The 19,119-nt window shown below is 55.4% G+C and overlaps 2 protein-coding genes across 2 annotated transcripts; both read right to left on the reverse strand.

Moving 5' to 3' along the window:
* On the reverse strand, nucleotides 1-3,190 carry PRTN3 (proteinase 3). Its single transcript, XM_008150831.3, has 5 exons — nucleotides 3,124-3,190; nucleotides 2,688-2,844; nucleotides 1,954-2,095; nucleotides 769-999; nucleotides 1-272 (listed from the first exon to the last, which is right to left on the reverse strand). Exons 1-5 carry the CDS (start codon nucleotides 3,188-3,190, stop codon nucleotides 102-104), a joined length of 768 nt encoding a protein of 255 aa, XP_008149053.2. The 3' UTR covers nucleotides 1-101.
* A 4,676-nt stretch (nucleotides 3,191-7,866) lies between these two features.
* AZU1 (azurocidin 1) lies at nucleotides 7,867-10,415 on the reverse strand. The gene is given in 6 exon segments (XM_054718369.1): nucleotides 7,867-7,902; nucleotides 8,208-8,323; nucleotides 8,539-8,641; nucleotides 9,638-9,779; nucleotides 10,218-10,256; nucleotides 10,258-10,415. Coding segments are annotated over 6 exon segments (594 nt in total).
* Nucleotides 10,416-19,119: the final 8,704 nt, after the last annotated feature.

Here is a 19,119-nt window from a genome sequence, read left to right on the forward strand (position 1 = left end):
CAGTTTTTATTGACGTCACCGTGAGGCTGGGCGCCGGCTCCCTTCCCCCCATGAGGGCTTGTTCTCTGGCCTCAGCCCGTGGGGGGCCTGGGGGAAGGGGCTCAGGGGCTGCCCTCACCGCCCACACTTCTCAGCACAGACTGAATCCAGTCCACATAGAGGGAAACCCGCGTGAAGAAGTCGGGGTACTGGCGGTTGGCACACTCGCGAATCAGGAAGGAGTCCACGGCCTGGAGGACGCCGTCGCAGATCAAGGGGCCGCCAGAGTCGCCCTGGGAAGTGGGGACAGGCTGGTCAGTGACCAGGATGTGGCTACGTCAGGTGGAGGGCAGCTGGTGGCGGCCTAATGCCATTTAGTGGTCCCATGTTCCCCGTGCGGAGTGCCCCTTAAGGCATGCGGACGACAGAGGGAGAGGGGGCCGCTCAGGAGGTGGGTGGGCACTCACGGCCCCTGCCATAGACCTGGGCCCCGGAGCGGGCGGGGCTGGTCCGAGAGGCGCCCCGGAGTGGGGGAATCCCTAGACCCACCAAGGCCTCCGGGTACGACGTGAGCACCCCTGTGTGCCTGTGGGAGCCGAGGCTGCTCCCCATCACCTGCTGAGCCCTCACAGTGGGTGCGCCCCTCTTCCCGACAGGAGACCAAGGCACAGCCTGCAGCCGCTCAGTGAGGAGGAGGTGCCACCCCCACGCTCCCTCCTGTGGGCAGTTCCCGGAGCCCCCGCTGCCATGCAAAGCGGCCCGGGCCCTGGGAGCCGGGCAGGTACGTACAAAGCAGATGCCCGCTTTGCGCCGGGGGACGAAGGTGCACACGTTCTCGGGCCGGCACAGGAAGGTGACCACGGTGACGTTCAGCTCCTGGAGGATGTGGGGCAGCGGCGCCATGGTGCCCAGGCGGCCCCAGCCCATGGCCAGGCACTGGGTGCCGTGGGGCAGCTGCTGGCCCTGCTCCGGGAGCTGCGCCACGGCGACCTGGGCGGTGAGGTTGGCGGGGCGGTCCAGCTGGGCAGAGCGAGTCGGTGGGCGGTGAGCTCCTGTCTCCAGGCCCCACAGCCGCCCCCTCTCACATCCACGCACGCCCTGACCCCCCAAAGTGCCTCCTCTGGCCCCCTCCCACTCACTCTCAGGCTCTACCTCAGGGGTCACCTCCTCCAGGGAGCCTGTTCGGATTGATCCTCCAATCCCTCTCCCCCCGCCCCCCCCCCCCCCCGACCCCCCGCCCCAGAGCTGTTTTCCATTCTCTGACACCATGGGCCTCCCTTTTGTAGCATCTGTCACTTAGTGAGTGCCACACCCTCCACTAAACCTCTGGGAGCTGACCTTTCGGGGAGTCGGAGAGGCCAGGAGAATGGCAGAGGCATTGTCAAAGGAAATGGTGAGATGGTGAACCGTAAATCAGGGGAGGGGTGGCTGTCTTTCCACGAGGGCAGTGGTCGGCAAACTCATTAGTCAACAGAGCCAAATATCAACAGTACAACGATTGAAATTTCTTTGGAGAGCCAAATTTTTTTTTTCTTTATTTGAGAGCCAAATTTTTTAAACTTAAACTTCTTCTAACGCCACTTCTTCAAAATGGACTCGCCCAGGCCGTGGTATTTTGTGGAAGAGCCACACTCAAGGGGCCAAAGAGCCGCATATGGCTCGCGAGCCGCAGTTTGCCGACCACAGTCCTAGGGTGAGGGCAGCTCTCGCAGAGAAGGTGAGGTTGGCGCTGAGGTTGGGGGTGAGGATGTTGGGTGGATGGGTGCTGGCAAGGGGCATGGCCAGATCAAAGGCAGGTGGGGCAGCCATTTGTGGGGCTTTGAACTGCTGCTCGTTAAGAGGGTCTCAATGGCCCTCTCCTGACCTGGCCTACTGTGTACCAGGCTATGTCCCAGCACCGGCAGGGGCCTGGCATACAATAGGTGCTCAATACATGTTTGCTAAAGGCGAATGAAGGGGTAATTACCCACCCACCTGCAGTAGGAGAATGTCATTGTGAAATCCCTCTGGGTCATAGTTGTTGGAAAACAGGCGAGTGACCGAGAACTGCTGTTGGCTGGGCTCCTCGCTCTGCAGGTTGTGGGCTCCAAGCACCACCTTCACCAGGGCCATGGGCCTGAGGGGTCAGGGTGCTTATTGTTTGCCGCCCCCCATCCACCCATTTCCTTACCCATGGGCACCCTGAGCACCAGATGCAGCTCCCTCAGTTACAGCCTCCCTCAGACCCAGGGCAGGGCCACCTCCCCCATCAGACCCAGGCAGGGCCACCTCCCCCATCAGACCCAGGCAGGGCCACCTCCCCCATCAGACCCAGGGCAGGGCCACCTCCCCCATCAGACCCAGGGAGGGCCACCTCCCCCATCAGACCCAGGGCAGGGCCACCTCCCCCATCAGACCCAGGGCAGGGCCACCTCCCCCATCAGACCCAGGGCAGGGCCACCTCCCCCATCAGACCCAGGCAGGGCCACCTCCCCCATCAGACCCAGGGCAGGGCCACCTCCCCCATCAGACCCAGGGAGGGCCACCTCCCCCATCAGACCCAGGGAGGGCCACCTCCCCCATCAGACCCAGGGCAGGGCCACCTCCCCCATCAGACCCAGGGCAGGGCCACCTCTCCCATCAGACCCAGGGCAGGGCCACCTCCCCCATCAGACCCAGGGAGGGCCACCTCCCCCATCAGACCCAGGGCAGGGCCACCGGGCACTCACATGTTCTGCAGGCAGTGAGCAGCGGTCAGCACGAAGCTCGGGTGGATCAAGGTGCCTCCACAGAAGTGGGCATCCAACATCTGCAGTGACGCCATGTAGGGCCGCGAGTGGGGCTTAGCTGCCCGCCCGCCCACAATCTCTGAAGCCCATGCTGCACCTGAGAGCGAGGAGCATCAGCGGCTGTCACTCTCCCTGCTGCGTCCATCCCCACCCACCTCCCTGGGAGGGAAGCCCTGGGCAGACACCGAGTCCCCTGTCCCAGAGCTCCCCCCGCCCCTTGAGGCATTCATCCCAGGCAGCAAATGGGTCCTGCCCTGGTCCTGCCTCAGCCTCCCATCTGTGCGGAGAGGGTGCTGGGCTGGCTGTTGTGGGTGGATATCCCCCAGAATCAGCAAGGCCTGGGCAGATGGACAAACGGACGTGTGGCCCCACTCACCGCCCAGCAGCGTGGCCAGCAAGACAAGGGCCGGGGCAGGGTGGGAGGGTCGGTGGCTCTGGGTCATGGTCGGGTGGGGGCTCCCTTGCCTCCCCAACCCCTCTTATATCCCGAGTCCTGGAGGCCGTTGGGGTTGCCCCACACCTGGACTGGGTGTCCTTACTTCCTCCTTTCAACTTGGGGCCACAGGGAGTTGGGGGTCAAACCACACTCCAGGAGGACAGGGAGCATTGGGCTCAGGGTTCCAAGTCCCCTGCGAGTATGAGGCGCTATCTCCTGCCCACTCCATGCCTGGGTCGCATGGACAAGGGCCAGCAGGGCACAGGCTCTCCGAGCCTCCCCCCTTTGGCCTGAGAGGACTGTGGCCAGCATGTCCAGGTGCTGGTGTGAGCCCCACTCCTGGGGACAGGAAAGGACAGGACACAGTGGTGGGGCCACAGAGCCATGTGCCCTCCTGGGACCCAGAAGGGTTCACTCTTCCCTGGAAGGCAGAGTTCTTACCCAGGGGATTGTTGCCCCAGGGAACACTGCCTGGGGCAGTGATTGTCAGGACGGACTGACTGGGGATGCTCCTGGTATGGAGTATGTGGGGCCAGGGACCATTCTCAACCCCCACAATGCCCAGGGCAGCTCCCAGGGGTGATCTGCACACACACACACACACACACACACACACACACACACACACACACACACACCAGTGTAAATAGTGGAGAAGCCCTAGTTAATTATTTGGGGACATTTTGATTCCACTCCCTGCTCACAGTAGACACCAGAATAAATCATGATGTTCAGACGATATAAACCAGGGTGACCCTAGCATCTGTGAGTCACATGCCCCTCCTTCCCACTCCGGCTGTGTATTTACATGAGGTCCCAGGACCTCAGTGGTCAGATGGTTACTGAACGCAGAGTCTCCTGGGGTCCGCGGGATCCCCTGACCCAGGGGTTAAAGGAACAGGGCGCTGGCATTTGCTACAATGTGGATGAACCCTGAAAACACGTGCTCGTGAGAGAAGCCAGACACAAAAGGACAAATACTGTGCGATTCCGTTTATGTGAAATGTCCAGAACACGCAGATCCAGAGACAGGAAGTGGGTTGGTGGTGGCCAGCGGCTGGGGGAAGGAGACGGGGAGTGACTGCTGATGGGGAGGGGGGAGTTCTTTTCGGGGTGATGGAATGTTCTGGAACTAGATAGAGGTGGTGGTTACACAATACTGTGGATGCATCAAATATCACTGAATGGTTAAATGGGTGAGTCGTACGGTTTATAAAGTATATTTCAGTAAAGCTTTAACAACAACAAAATGAAACATACACACAAACCTGCTAGATAACTCCCCCACCAGGGGCAGCCTCCTGGAGGGTCTGGGGTGCTCCTCTCCAAGCGCTCTGTTCCAGGTGCAGCTCACCAGGCTTGGGGGACAGGCAGGGGCGCGCGGGGTGGGGGCTGCCTGGAGGCCCAGGGGATGGGGTGCGGGAAAGCTCCCGGCGGGGGGCTGTGGGGAGCCTGGGGGGCAGGGCAATAGGAATGAACCCCCTGGCAGGGGGCCGCTGGCAGGTGGAGGGGAAGTGGGGGCTGGAAGCTGTTGCCCCGGCCCCTTTCCATTCCAACCGTGGGTGGCATAACAGGCAACCGCTGCTGGAGGCCCCGGGTCGGTTGCGTCACCAGGACCCGAGGGAAAGAGAGGGAGCAGGAGGTCCAGCCTGCAGTCTCTCTGTCCGGTCTCTCTCTCTCCTCTCCTCTCCTCTCCTTAAAAAAGAAAAATACGGCCCTGACCGGTTTGGCTCAGTGGGTAGAGCGTCGGCCTGAGGACTCAAGGGTCCCAGGTTCGATTCCGGTCAAGGGCATGTAACCTTGGTTGCGGGCACATTCCCAGTGGGGGGCGTGCAGGAGGCAGCTGATCGATGTTTCTAGCTCTCTCTCCCTCTCCCTTCCTCTCTGTAAAAAAATCAATAAAATATATTTTAAAAAAAAAGAAAAATATGATTTTCTTGAGTGTGTCAGTGTGGGGGCTGCAAGCTGGGGGACAATATGCTCTTGGGCCCCAACAGCCCTTGGGCCTCAGTTTCCCCATCCGAGCAATGAGCAGGCAGTGGCTTGACCTCCCTGAGCTCTGGCCAGGGCCCCTGGAGGGATGTAGGTTCCTGAGCCAGTGATAGTCCCCTCTGAGCCTCAGCCGCCCCCTTTGTGAAGGTGGGTATCGGCCAGTCAGTTTGGGTGAGCGTCAGTGGGCGGCTCTGGGGCACCTACACGGGGGCGGGGGGCTGTGGAGTCCCACAGACACTCACACCCGGCAGCGGGGGCCGAGCTCTAGACCCCTTTCTACTGGCCAAGGATTCAAAGCCTTTGTGGGCTCTGGCACCCGCCCCCCACCACCACCATTACAAACCTGGAACCCCAGGCGACTGGTGGCCCATTCCATGATTGAGGGTCTGCCTCTAGGGACTCAGATCAGCAACACTAACCCTCACCTAAACGCGGTGTGACACCCAAACCATGGGCCCCCTCCAGCACAAACAGGTGTACTGCTCGTCTTTAACTTACGATCCCCAGCCCTGGTTGGGCGCCTGCGGGAAGCAACCAATTGATGTGTCTCTCTCACATCGATGTTTCTCTCCGTCTTCCTCCCTCCCTCCCACTCTCTCTAAAAATCAATGGAAAAATATCCTAAGGTGAGGATTAACAACAACAACAACAAAAATAATAATTAATTAATTAATTAAAATACATGTAAAGAGTTCCCCCGGGGAGATTGGTAAGTCTCCTTGCATCCTTGGCCCCTCCACCCACAAGTAAACTGACTGATTCTCTTGGCTTCTCGATGCTCCGACCAACAGATGAGAGTGTGTCATTCACACATGTGCACCCACTGTCTGCCCTTGGGTTGTCCAGGTCTCCGCTGTCCCATGAAGACCCCTTAGGCCGGTGAAAGAGGAGCCCCCACCTTTTACACGGCTGAGACACATTCCCCAGGTGAGTGAACCAGACTCTGCATTTGTAGCCTCCTCCTGAGGACACGTGTTGTTTTCAGTCTCTTTCCCTTGTAGACACGTGACAGGAACTGTGTACCCTCATCATCCGAACGATGCCAAGGGACAGGTGGGGCAAACCACCACCACCACCACCCCCACCACCACCACCACCTCCACCACCACCACCACCCCCACCACCACCACCACCACCCCCCCCCACCCCACCCCCCCACCACCACCACCACCCCCACCACCACCTCCACCACCTCCACCACCACCCCCTGGTGAGGGGCGCTGCTGGCTCTGAGGCCCCAGTTACCCGCCCACCCAGGCAGATGCCCACCGAGTTCTCAAACCCCAGGGCTTTTGCAAATCCCATGGATTGAAAAAAATTCGGTCTTTGAGAAAGTTTGCTCATATTTCTAGTATAATGAATGAAGGTGAAGGTGTTTCTGTATCTTCAAGATTCTTTTGTTTCTGTGCTGTGAACTGCTAACATCCTGAACCCATTTCTTTTACTACTGGGCTGTTGTTTCTTTCTTATTGATTTTAGTTGCTCTTCATATATTAATCATAATTATATTATATGTTATTAAATATATACTTTTTTGTTGTTAATCCTCACCTGAGAATATTTTTTTCATTGATTTTTTTAGAGAGTGTGGAAGGGAGAAAGGGAGGGGGAGAGAGAGAAACGTTTATGTGAGAGAGAGAGACTCATCAATTGGTTGCTGCCCGCATTCACCCCAACTGGGGCCCAGGATCGAGCCTGCAACCCAGGTATGAGCCCTTTACTGGGAATCAAACCCACGACCCTTCAGTGTGTGGGCCGATGCTCTAACCATTTAGCAACACTAGCCAAGGCTAAATATACACATGTTAAATATATATAGTGGTATGTAATAAATAATGATATGTTGTTTAAATTTTTATTTTAATAAACTATATCATGTATCATATGATTCTATTTATTGTTTTCATATAATTGTAATTATTTAATCGCTATGTTTTAGGTCTTTCTGCATTAGGTACATTAGCCTCTGGGAGTCCCGTGACAGTCTGCGGCCAGTGACTCGTGTGCCCCTTGACTTTGCTGCACATCTTTCGACCAAAATGAGCGGTGGGTGAGGTGCTCCGTCTGAGAGGTGGAGATGAGGGCAGCTGGTTCTCAGGGCTGTGAGTGAATTCAGCGACTGCCGGCAGATGCTCATTACTCCTGCCCCAGCCCCTGCCGACCTGGCAAAGCAGAGGTCAGGTGCAGAGAGAATGGGATGGTTCTGTATTAGAGTCATAACTGCACAGGCTGGGGTGGGAGTGGGGGACAGGCCTGGAGATGGGAGGTCACAGTCCCCCGCCCCCCACCACCGGCTAAGGGCCTCCCAGGCCAGTGTTAATCCAATGAGGGGGTTAGAACAGAATCGATCCAGTATCTAGTCTGTGTTGTTGTTGTTGTTTTAAAATATATTTTTATTGATTTCAGAGAGGAAGGGAGAGGGAGAGAGAGATAGAAACATCAATGATGAGAGAGAATCATTGATCGGCTGCCTCCAGCATGCCCCCCACCGGGGATCGAGCCCACAACCCAGACAAGTGCCCCTGGCTGGAATCGAACCTGGGACCCTTCAGTCCACAGGCCGACGCTCCATCCACCCAGCCAAAGCGACGAGGGCCAGTATCCAGTCTTGGAAGAATGCCACTGCGGTGAAGGAGTTGGGGCCCCTGCCACCAGGGCTCCATCGAGGAATCCACCTCACACGCCAGACCGTTATAGATGAGGGGCACCCGTTACCAGCCCATCACCCTGGACAGTTGGCAGACCAGTTAGGGGGCCCCCAGGCCTAGTCGCCCACTCTACTCCCACCACAGAATCTCTGAGCTGGTAGCTTCCCCCACAACTTGAGCCCTTCTCCTGCGACCCCCAAACCTGTTCCAACCCCACCTGTTCTCATGCCACTCAAATGCTCAAATGTTGGACCATCCGGTTCTAATCCATACTCAGTAGCATCCTTGTCCTGGACTTGCTCTCACCCACATGGGAAACTCATTCTCTCCCAAGACCTCTCCTCCCACCAGGGGAGCCCATGCTAGGTTGCACCTGGCCTGTACCTGGCAGATGCCACCCCAGCAGGTAAAAATGCCAGTGCACACATTGTTGGGGTGACACTGGTCCAAGGGGGTCATGGTGGCATTGGAGACCCTTGGGGAACTGGAGGTACGTCCCCTATGCCCGTGGTCGGCAAACCGCGGCTCGCGAGCCACATGCGGCTCTTTGGCCCCTTGAGTGTGGCTCTTCCACAAAACACCACGGCCTGGGCGAGTCTATTTTGAAGAAGTGGCGTTAGGAGAAGTTTAAGTTTAAAAAATGTGGCTCTCCAAAGAAATTTCAATCGTTGTCCTGTTGATATTTGGCTCTGTTGACTAATGAGTTTGCCGACCACTGCCCTATGCCATTGGATCCCCCAGCCTGCCACCTGGAAGCTGGTGTTGGCTTCCACCATGGCGTTCTGCTAGGGCAGGGGTCCCAGCGCCTCACCCTCCAGCTGGAGAGGGAAACCAAGTCAGGAGGGACTGGAGCCTCATGGGGCCCAGTTGGGAGCCAGAGTGGCAGCAACATAAATTCTGGTCTGTAAAGTGGTTTGGATTCAAGTCCCAGCTGGGGCAGTACCCTGCTGTGGCATCCTGGCCCAGTCCCTTTGCCTCTCTGGGCCTCTGGTTCCTGCACCATAGACAAAGAATAATCAGCCCTAGCCCTAGGCAGTTTGCCTCAGTAGATAGAGCATCGGCTTATGGACTGGAAGGTCCTGGGTTCGATTCTGGTCAAGGGCACATGCCTGGGTTGTGGGCTCGATCCCCAGTGGGGGGCGTGCAGGAGGCTGTGATCAATGATACTCTCTCATCATTGATGTTTCTATCTCTCTTTCTCCCCCTCTCCCTTCCTCTCTGAAATAAATACAAATATATTAATAATAATAATAAAAGAATAACCAGCCCTAGCTGGTTTGGCTCAGTGGATAGAGCATCAGCCTGTGGACTGGAGGGTCTCGGGTTCGATTCCAGTCAAGGGCACATGCCAGGGTTGCAGGCTCATCCCCAGCAGGGGGTGTGCAGGAGGCAGCCAATCAATGATTCTCTCTCATCATTGATGTTTCTCTCTCTCTCTCCCCCCCCCCTTCCTCTCTGAAATCAATAAAAATATATTTTTTAAAATGTGGATATTTCTAAAAATAAAAATAAATAATCATAATATCCAGTGTTGGTAACGCTATGGAGAAAGGGGCAGTTTTTAATTCTGCTGGCGGAGAGGGTAAGCTATTTGGTCTACCTTGGAGAAACTTTCGCAGGACACAGATACAAAGAAGTTCATTGTAATTCCATCTGGAAACAACTCAAGTGCCCACCAACAGGAGGCTAAATAAATGGGTTGTGGGATATCTGTGCACTTGGCTACATGATTTGATCTACCAAAGGGAACGCAGGCTCTTCTCTCCCTTAGCCCCTCAGCTGTTGCCCGTCCACCCCGTCACCCCTTTTCCCACCTGCAGCAGCAGCAGGTCATTCAAGTTCTCCTGAGGATCGTAGCCATTCTTGCTGATGCTCCTGATGGAGAATGTTTGCCTGGAACTCTCTCGATGCCTCAGGTCATAGGCCCCCAGCACCACCGTGGCAATTCTGGGGTTCCTGGGAGTGGGTGGAAAGCAGGAGGGGAAGACACCAGGCTGGGGCAGCCCTGGGGGTTTGTGGAAAAGCCCCAACTCAACCTTCCACATCCACCCTGGGACCTGGGCACGGCCTGAGAGCAAGCTTTCAAAGAAGGTGGGGAATTACCAGCCCAGTGCCCAGCAGCCCAGGAGCCAAAGAGGGGCCAGCCAGGAAGGCCAGGCCTCCTTCCTTCACAGCTATATTCACCTCTGTTCCCAGATTCTCCCGAGCCTCTCTGGGACCCCCCCATTTCCCTCTCCAATCCCCTAACCCTTCCCTGAGCCTCCCCTCTTTTGCCAAACCCTCTCCCCACTCATCTACCAGGCAACCCCCTATGAATCCTGAGGTACCTCCCTCCCTGAGAACCCTTCCCACTCTGAACCCCCACCCCTGTGGCACCATCTGCCCCCTCATCACTGGCTCTGGAAGCAGCTGGCTGCTGTCAACACAAAGCGTGTGGTCCAGGGCACCCCTGCAGAAGTGCCAATTCTGATGCTGAATGGAGGCCAGGAACAGGCGCTCCAGTGACTTAGCCTTCCTGTCCCCCCACCCCGAGGATGTCCACAAGGGGGAGCTGAACCAAGGGTGGGGGCATGTGCAGCTCCTTCGTCTCATCCCTACCCCTGGAGAGACACCCACCCCTGCTTCCCCCACTCCTTCCCTAAAAGGACAGGTGGCCTCCGGCCCTCTGCATCCCCCTTCTAGGACTGTTCAGGGTCTGAACAGTCCCTTGGCGGTGTGGCTTGAGCCAAGTAATTTTCCCTCTCTGAGCCCTAAGGCCAGGGGAACAAGGAATGGGCTGCTGCTCCCTCCCCTCCGGGCCCCTCCCTCTGCAGCTGGACCCCCAGCAGAGATGGGCACGCCTGGCATGGGAGTCTGAGTGCTGGCGTGACAGGGCAGCTGGGGGTGGCTGGGGATGGGACCACCCTCATACCTCAGGCCTCAGCATTGGCAGTACCCCCAGCACAGGGTCAGCCTCTCCTGGTGAAAAACAAGAAGTTGCCCAAGGCCTCCACTGCCAACTGTTCCTGGAAACTGCCTAGACTCTGCCAACTTGTTAGACAGGACAAGGGTCTCAAGGTCTGAGCCATTCTTACAAAATATTATTCTTTTTTTAAAAAAATATATATTTTATTGATTTTTTACAGAGAGGAAGAGAGAGGGATAGAGAGTTAGAAACATCGATGAGAGAGAAACATCCATCAGCTGCCTCTTGCACACCCCCTACTGGGAATGTGCCCACAACCAAGGTACATGCCCTTGACCAGAATCGAACCTGGGACCCTTGAGTCCGCAGGCCGACGCTCTATCCACTGAGCCAAACCGGTTTTGGCCCAAATATTATTCTTACTAGGTGTTAAAATGTAGCACAGCATTTTGCAGATCAACTGTAAACAGAAACTTGACAGGAACCCAACCCCATAGAGCCAACAACAAAATAGAAATCAACATGTAATTGACCAAATAGTGTATATAAGCCATGGCTAAGCCTCCCTTTGGGGAGGCAGAGCTTTAGATATGAATCTTCTGTCTCCTTTACTTGCTGCAAGTAAATAAAACTACTTTGTGACAGCCAACTCTTGATATATATATGCTAGTAGCCCTGAGCACAGATCCGTGTGCCAGTAGCTCTCTGTGGGGCCTGGCCGCTCAGCGCCCGCTGCCCAGAGGCTCTCTGTGGCCCAGAGACCAATCCGCGGCCGGGTGCAAAACGCTTGCCTCGTAGCCGGGGTGACAAAGCAAGCATTCTGCCAGGCCGTTCACACTACCCCCCCAGGACTGGGGGACTCCGGCGGGGTTGAGAGGACTGGGCGCCGCCATCTTGTGGCTATGGGCACCGCCATCTTTGTGACGGAGTGATGGTTAATTTGCCTATTACCCTTTTATTAGATAGGATATATATATATATATATATATATATATATATATATATATATACTAGTCAATCATTGATTGACTGCTTTCTGCATGCCCTATACTGGGGATCAAGCCAGCAACCCAGGCATGTACCCTGACCAGGAATTGAACCAGCAACCTCTTGGTTCCTGGGTTGATGCTCAACTGCTGAGCCACCCAGCCAGGCCAAGTCTCATTTTTTAATAGAGCACCCCAAGTGGCAAGCCCCTTGAGTTCGGTACCAAGTTGGCAACTCCAGATGGGACCCTTCTAAAAGGATTTCCCCTTGGCCTTGAGTGGACACTTGGCCAAGTGGTCAGCAGCAGCAGTTCTCACCCAGGACTAATTTGCCTGCATCTCCCCTGGACGAAGCATCTGTTCCATAGGATACTCCCACTTGGTGCCCCCTGCGCCGGCTGCCTGGTCTGCCTGGATAGCAAAGCCGAACGGACACCTGGATCTATGTCATTCAGCACTTCGAAAGGGGTGCGGGGAGATCAGCTCCTGTGGTCACTGTAATTGGTGTTTCTATTCCTGTTTGGGGTACAGGCTGTCGGAAAGGTAGTTTCGGTTGGTACGTGCTTGGTTTCTGGTTGGTTGGGCAGGAACTTATCTCCGGGACGCCAGATTCAAGGCCTGACCCGGGGCTAACGCTGGAGGGTTGAGGAACGCTGTGAGGCACCCAAGACATCCTTGGGTGGCACTGTCCGGTCTGGTTGTCTGGCTGTTTGTCCTGCAGGAGTGAGAGTTTATTCTTTGTGTGCACATTGGTGTTTGCCTTGTTCGCCTTCTATGTGAATGTGTCGGCTATGGGAAACTCAATTTTGATCCCCCCAATGCAGCCTCTTGGGGTGCATTCTTCAGAATTAGATAAAAAGAGCTTGGTTTATTTGACTTAAATAAATTAAGCGCTTAAAATACAAGAAGAAATAGAACCCGTGGACTAATGGAGGGAAGCTGCCTGTCCTGTTTAAGGCAGCCTTGCTCAAGGCTGGGATTCTTTTTTGGATTTAGGCGGCGTGGTTTTCTAAGTGCAGTTTTTTTGTTTATTTGAGTTTTAACATTTACTGACCACATATCCCCGTAAGCTTCTCTCCAGCCACTCCTGCGCTGCCTCCATCCAAGGAGTGCACTTTCTGGAGCTCCTGCAGCCAGGGTGGAACCAGGTGGGAAATGGGAATGGCACCCCAGCAGTTCCCTGAACAACCTCCAGGTTCCCATCAGACCAGGCCGCACCTCCTTCGCTGAGGAGGGCAAGCGAGTAAGCTCCTGGCTCCCAGTGGGGGTGATCTGGGACAAGCGAGCGTGGCAACGGTTTGGCTGTGGGACTCAGGGGCCAATCTATGGCTCACAGTGTAAAGATATATGCTTGGGGTTATATGGGAAGAATGACTGGTTTTATCTATGAGCTGTTTGAATAAGACTCCCAATTGATGTATCTGTCTGCCTCTCTCTTTCCCCCTTCATCTGCGAAATCAATTAAAAAAAAAAAAAAGACTCCTCCTACGTTTCTTCCTCTGAAGGATAAGGGGGAAAATTACATGCCCCATCTCTTCAAGAGTCTCACTGATATAAAGAGATGTTTGCCCGGCCGGTGTGGCTCAGTGGATTCGGCATCGTCCCATGCACCAGGAGGTCACGGTACAATTCCCGGTCAGCGCAGACCCAGGTTGTGGTTTGATCCCTAGTTGGGGTGCATACGGGAAGCAACCGATCAATGTTTCTCTCTCACATTGAAGTTTCTCTCTATCTCTCTCCCTTCCTCTCTAAAAAATCAGTAAAAACATATTTTTTTAAAAAAAGGAATTGACATTAAAAGAAAAAAGTAGCTTGAGTCAGCTTTAATGGACTTGCAACATGAAGTGAGTAGAATCAACCATGTGTATGTATTTTGAGTCACAGAAGCCAAAAGGGTGGGCTCTCTAGCCACGTGGAATGGGAGGAAGGTGGAAATGACACAAGAAAATGAATTGCTTTTAGGAGGACTTTAGAATGGTCTTAAGAAGTAATTTTTGCACCTGGCTGGTGTGGTTCAATGGTTGAACGTCAACCTATGAACCAGGAGGTCACAGTTCAATTCCCAGTCAGGGCACATGCCTGGGTTGTGGGCTCAGTCCCCAGTGTGGAGCGTGCAAGGGGCAGCCAATCAAAGATTCTCTCTCCTCATTGATGTTTCTATCTCTCTCTCTCTCCCTCTCCCTTGCTTTCTGAAATCAATAAAAATATATAGGAAGGAAGGAAGGAAGGAAGGAAGGAAGGAAGGAAGGAAGGAAGGAAGGAAGGAAGAATTTACTTATTTCCTGAATTTACTTATTCACTTGCAAGTATGGTTTTGAGATCACTGACTCTGGGCAGGTGAACAATTATGCATTCCCCGTGTCAGAGCCCATTCAAGGCCAGGAGACTCTTAAGACCTGGGCATCTTTTCTCAGCAGCAGCCCCTTAACTCCCCCCACCCCCTCTCTCTTCTAAAGTTGTGGGGTGGCTGGGGGTGGGACAGACCAAGGTGAGAGAGCTGGACCTCTGCATCCACAGGCAGGATGAGGTGCTTCCTAAGCTGTGAGCCTTCCTTGGGGAGCGGCCCCCACTCAGCCTGGGCACAGGCCCCTGTGGCTCTGGGAGTCTCTGACTGGCAGCGGAGTGGGCTGACCCAGACATTGCCCCAGGTCGGCGCAGTGTTTTGTCACGGCCAGAGGCAGCCATGGGAGTTTAGGAACAGAACACAGCCCTGCTAAGGTGTGATCTGGAAGAGAGTCAGATACAGGGAGGCCACACCACCCTGACCCTTCCTCGTCGCAGATTGGGTCTGAACTGTGGCGTGAGAGGCAAGCTCTTACACCAGGCGTCCTGGGCCTGTCCTGCCTCTCACAGTCCCATTTGTGGGGAACACGGGGGCAAGCCGGGGGGAGGCCTTCTCAGTTCATCTTCTCGCCGGAGGACTTCGAGGAGCCGGGATCTGTAACTGCAGTGGAGACTCTGCTAATGTGGGCGTCTGCGGCCAGAGAGGAGGTGAGGGCGGCCGGTGCCTCCTGTGAGCAGCTCCTCATGGCATTGCCGACTCTCCTTACTTTCCCCCCTTTTTCATTACAACCAGTTTCCACAGCTGTTTCCTGCCTTCACTCTTAGTCTTGAGCTCCTAATGTTTCCAAACGGGGGAGAAGCGGTGGAGGAGCCACAGTCCGTAAAAGATGGAAATTGTGGGTTATATAGACCTCAGGTGGTCTGCTCAAATCAAGGCTCATCGCAGCGCCTACGGGACAGAAAGTTTGGGTGACAAAGAGGTAGCGAGTGACTGGTGCTTCCTCCCTGTATCCTGATTTTCAGAAGGGCTTTAAGTCTCTGAATTGCAGCTGTGTAGCTGGCTAACTAGGGGATGGCATCCAACAGGATGTCTGGTTATGGAGGGCCTTGTGCTGTGTGGGCGTGAACAGCGTGGCCACTAGTGTTTGACCTTACTTGTACACACACGCGCACACACACACACACACACACACACACACACACACACAGTTTGTAGTCCCCGGGAGTGCCTCCTGCCACCACGGGGTGGGGTGGGGGGCTTTTCTCTGGTGCACTATCTGACGCACAGCTGATTCAGGAGGCTGTGCCAGGACTTCCTCCCAAACTGTGTCCCCTCCCCAGGCCAAGGTGCCTTATAAGATGCAGCTCTTCCCTCGGCCACAAAGCAAGCATCTCTGCGCTAGAAAAACCATGGACACCAACTGGATATTGTGCACAGCGGTCACATCCGGTATCCCTCCCCCGTCTGGAACGCCTGTGCTCCATCCTGCCCAGATCCTACCTGTCCTCCAAAGTCTTGGGTAGACGACCTAGCTTGCGGACATCTTACTTAGGGAAGCTGCCACTCTGTTCCATCTGGCTCATTAGATCCCCACGAGGGTGTGAGTTTATAAGTGGCAGGATTTCGGTTTCCTTGACTTTTCCCTCTCACTTCTGCCTCCCCTCTAATGGCTCATGTCTCCTGTTAGAGTAGTGCTGCCTCCATGCACTCCTCTTCTCAGGAATCTCCAAACCTAGGGGACCCCATGACTTTCTTAAGTCAGGCAGCCAGATCATTTCCCTCCTCTAACGCAAAGACATACTTGGTCCATGTTCAGCAGAAAAGTTACAGAAGTATGACCCTTGTCCCTATTTCCTCAAAAATGAGAAGTAAAAAAATCTCCTGGGGGAACTGTTAGATAGGACAAGGGTCTCAAGGTCTGAGCCATTCTTACTAAACGCCATTCCTGGTAAATGTTAAAATACATAGCACAGTATTTTGTAGACCAGTTGTAAACAGGATAAACTCGAAGGGAACCCAACCCATAAGTGTAGCCAACTGCAAAGAAGAAATCAACATGTAATTGACCAAACAGTGTATAAAAGCAATGGCTAAGCCTCCCTTTGGGGAGGCAGGGCTTTGGATAGGAATCCTCTGGCTCTTTTTCCTGCTGCAAGTAAATAAAACTACCATGTGACAACCATATCTCATTTTTTAATAGAGCACCCCAAGTGGTGAGCCCCTTGAGCTCTGTAGTAAACTGCCTGCCCTGTGCCTCAGTTTCCCTAACGATACGGCAACCCCACCCTTCCGCTATAGCTGTGGTATCGAGTTAATACGAGCATGAGTCTCTGAGCTGCACCCAGCGTGCTCAACCCCTCTTGCCTGTTCTGACCTCTCCGGTGGCTCTCCAATGCCCCAGACTCAAGTGCAGGCCCTCAGCTGGACAATGTGCCACCACAATCTGGGCTTGCCCCATCTCCACCACCAGGAATGGATGGGAAGAAGGATATACCGCCCCCCCGCCCCGCCAGATCCTGATATTCCCCTAGACCAGTGGTCGGCAAACTCATTAGTCAACAGAGCCAAATATCAACAGTACAACGATTGAAATTTCTTTTGAGAGCCAAATTTTTTAAAAATATATATTTTATTGATTTTTTACAGAGAGGAAGAGAGAGGGATAGAGAGTTAGAAACATCGATGAGAGAGAATCATCGATCAGCTGCCTCCTGCACACCCCCTACTGGGGAATGTGCCGGCAACCAAGGTACATGCCCTTGACCGGAATCGAACTTGGGACCTTTCAGTCCGCAGTCCGACGCTCTATCCACTGAGCCAAACCGGTTTTGGCAAGAGAGCCAAATTTTTTAAATTTAAACTTCTTCTAACGCCACTTCTTCAAAATAGACTCGCCCAGGCCATGGTATTTTGTGGAAGAGCCACACTCAAGGGGCCAAAGAGCCGCATGTGGCTCGCGAGCCGCAGTTTGCCGACCACGGCCCTAGACTATCAAGCAGTCAAGAAGTTTCTCCAGCCCTAGCTGGTTTGGCTCAGTGGACAGAGTGTCAGACTGTGGGCTGAAGGGTCCCAGGTTCAATTCTAGTCAAGTGTACATGCCTGGGTTATGGGCTCGATCCCCAGTTGGGGGCATGCCGGGGGCAGCCAGTCAATGATTCTCCCTCATCATTGATGTTTCTATCTTACTCTCCCTTCCTCTCTGAAATCAATTAAAAAAATATTTTTTTTTAAAAGTTTCTCCAGGACCCCTCTCCATGCTCTTGCCCCCGAGGAGTCACCCAAGAGTGATTGCACATCTTTCCCTCCTCCTCCTGCCTCCCAAAGGCTGGCTGGCTGTAGTCACCTTTCAACACCAGTGCCACGTTGCCTCGATCATAGCAGCCCAGCCTCGACCAGCCAGGAAAACTCAGGCCTGTCCACCACCAGGCCTGGTCTGCCCAGCTTATCGGACAGCCTCAGGCGAGTGTGAGCAGCCGACCAGGAATAAAAACCAGCGGTGAGCTCAATAATGCAGCCCTCGTCCCCCCAACACTTACGGACAGAGTTGACTGTCCAGGTCTGTCCCAGTTCCCAGGGGGCCCCCAGTGACTGTTTAGGGCCATGTATACAGTAGTTGCTCAAGAGATGGTGAATATATGAACTGAATAATATCCTGCCTTTTGGGGGCCTGGTGACTGGTCAGTGATGTTTAAGTTCCCTGGGCTCAGTTGCCCCATTCGTAAATAAGGGCTCAGGGCTCAGTCAGTCAGTCCCCATCCTGCAGGGCTGAGTGCGGTAAGGAGGAAGTGACTACAGACAGTAAGAGCTGCCTAATTAATTGTGCGTCAAAAAATTCAGCGGGAGCCCTAGCCGGTTTTGCTCAGTGGATAGAGTGTGGGCCTGCAGACCGAAGGGTCCGGGGTTTGATTCCGGTCAAGGGCACATACCTCGGTTGCAGGCCAAGGGCACATACCTCGGTTGCAAGCTCCTCCCCGGCCTGGGCCTTGGTCGAGATCATGCAAGAGGCAACCATTCCATGTGTTTCTCTCACATCGATGTTTCTCTCTGTCTTTCCCTCTCTCTAAAAATCATTGGGTGAGGATTTAAAAATATATATGTAATCAATGGAAACATATTAAAAATTCACCGTGAGAGCGGCGCCTGGCTGGGGGCCTGGACTCTGGCGGCTGGTCTGAGGGTGGACCCCGGCAGGCAGGCGCGGGGGCGAGGCGGGGTTGGGGGGAGGACAAGCCCCCGCCCAGCTTCTTTGTCTCCCGACGGTTCCGCGCCCAGGTTTCTCGCCATGGAAACGCATGCGGGCGAGCGGTGGGCACCGGCGGAGGAGGAGGGGTGCTGAGATGCTGGGCTGGGGCGTCAGAGACAGGGAGAGACCCGGAGAGACGAAGAGAGAACCAGAGACCCAGGAGCTCAGACCCTCGCCCCGCGCCCAGTCCAGAGGGGACTCCCGAGGCCTACCCCGGGAGGGGAGGAGGCCGCAGATCCCAGCCCTAGCTCTCTGCTCCCGGACACTGGGACCCCTGGGACCCAGAGGCGGAGGAGGCGGGCGCCCGGGAGGCGGGGGCCGCACACCAACGCGCGCCGCGCCCCCGACGCGCCAGACAAAGAGCCCCCGCCCCTCGCGCCGCATCTGGGCCTCCGGGTGCGGGGTCTCAGGGCCGGGCGGGGTCCCCTCCGTCTTCCCCTTCCCCTCCCCTTCCCATCTCCCCGCGGCCCCCCTCCCGCGGGGGAGGGGCTGTGCTTTGTGCTCAGCGCTTAGAGGGGCCGCCGCGCCGCCAGCTCCGCCCTCCGAGCACCAGCGCCAGGTGAGGGGCCTACAAGCCGAGGCTCGGGACCCTCCGTTCTCCCGGAGGCTCCCCGCCCCGACGCGGGGGACGCCCCGGGCTAAGACCCCCTCTAAGCCAGACCGGCCCCGCCCTCTTCGCCCGACCCCATCCGGAGCGTGGGGTGCCAGCAGGCGATTGTTTGACAGGGACCCAGTGCGCGGGGGAGGCCGCGGGGACACCCCTCTCCCCTGGCCTCAGTTTCCCTGGGCGGTTCCTTCGCATCCTCGCCCGCCCCTCCCCCGCCATCGCCGGGTCCCGGGTCCCCGGACTCAGCCTGCGCCTCCCTCCCAGCGCAGCT

The sequence above is a fragment of the Eptesicus fuscus genome, chromosome 6 (assembly GCF_027574615.1).
Source record: "Eptesicus fuscus isolate TK198812 chromosome 6, DD_ASM_mEF_20220401, whole genome shotgun sequence".
NCBI classification, from domain to species: domain Eukaryota; kingdom Metazoa; phylum Chordata; class Mammalia; order Chiroptera; family Vespertilionidae; genus Eptesicus; species Eptesicus fuscus.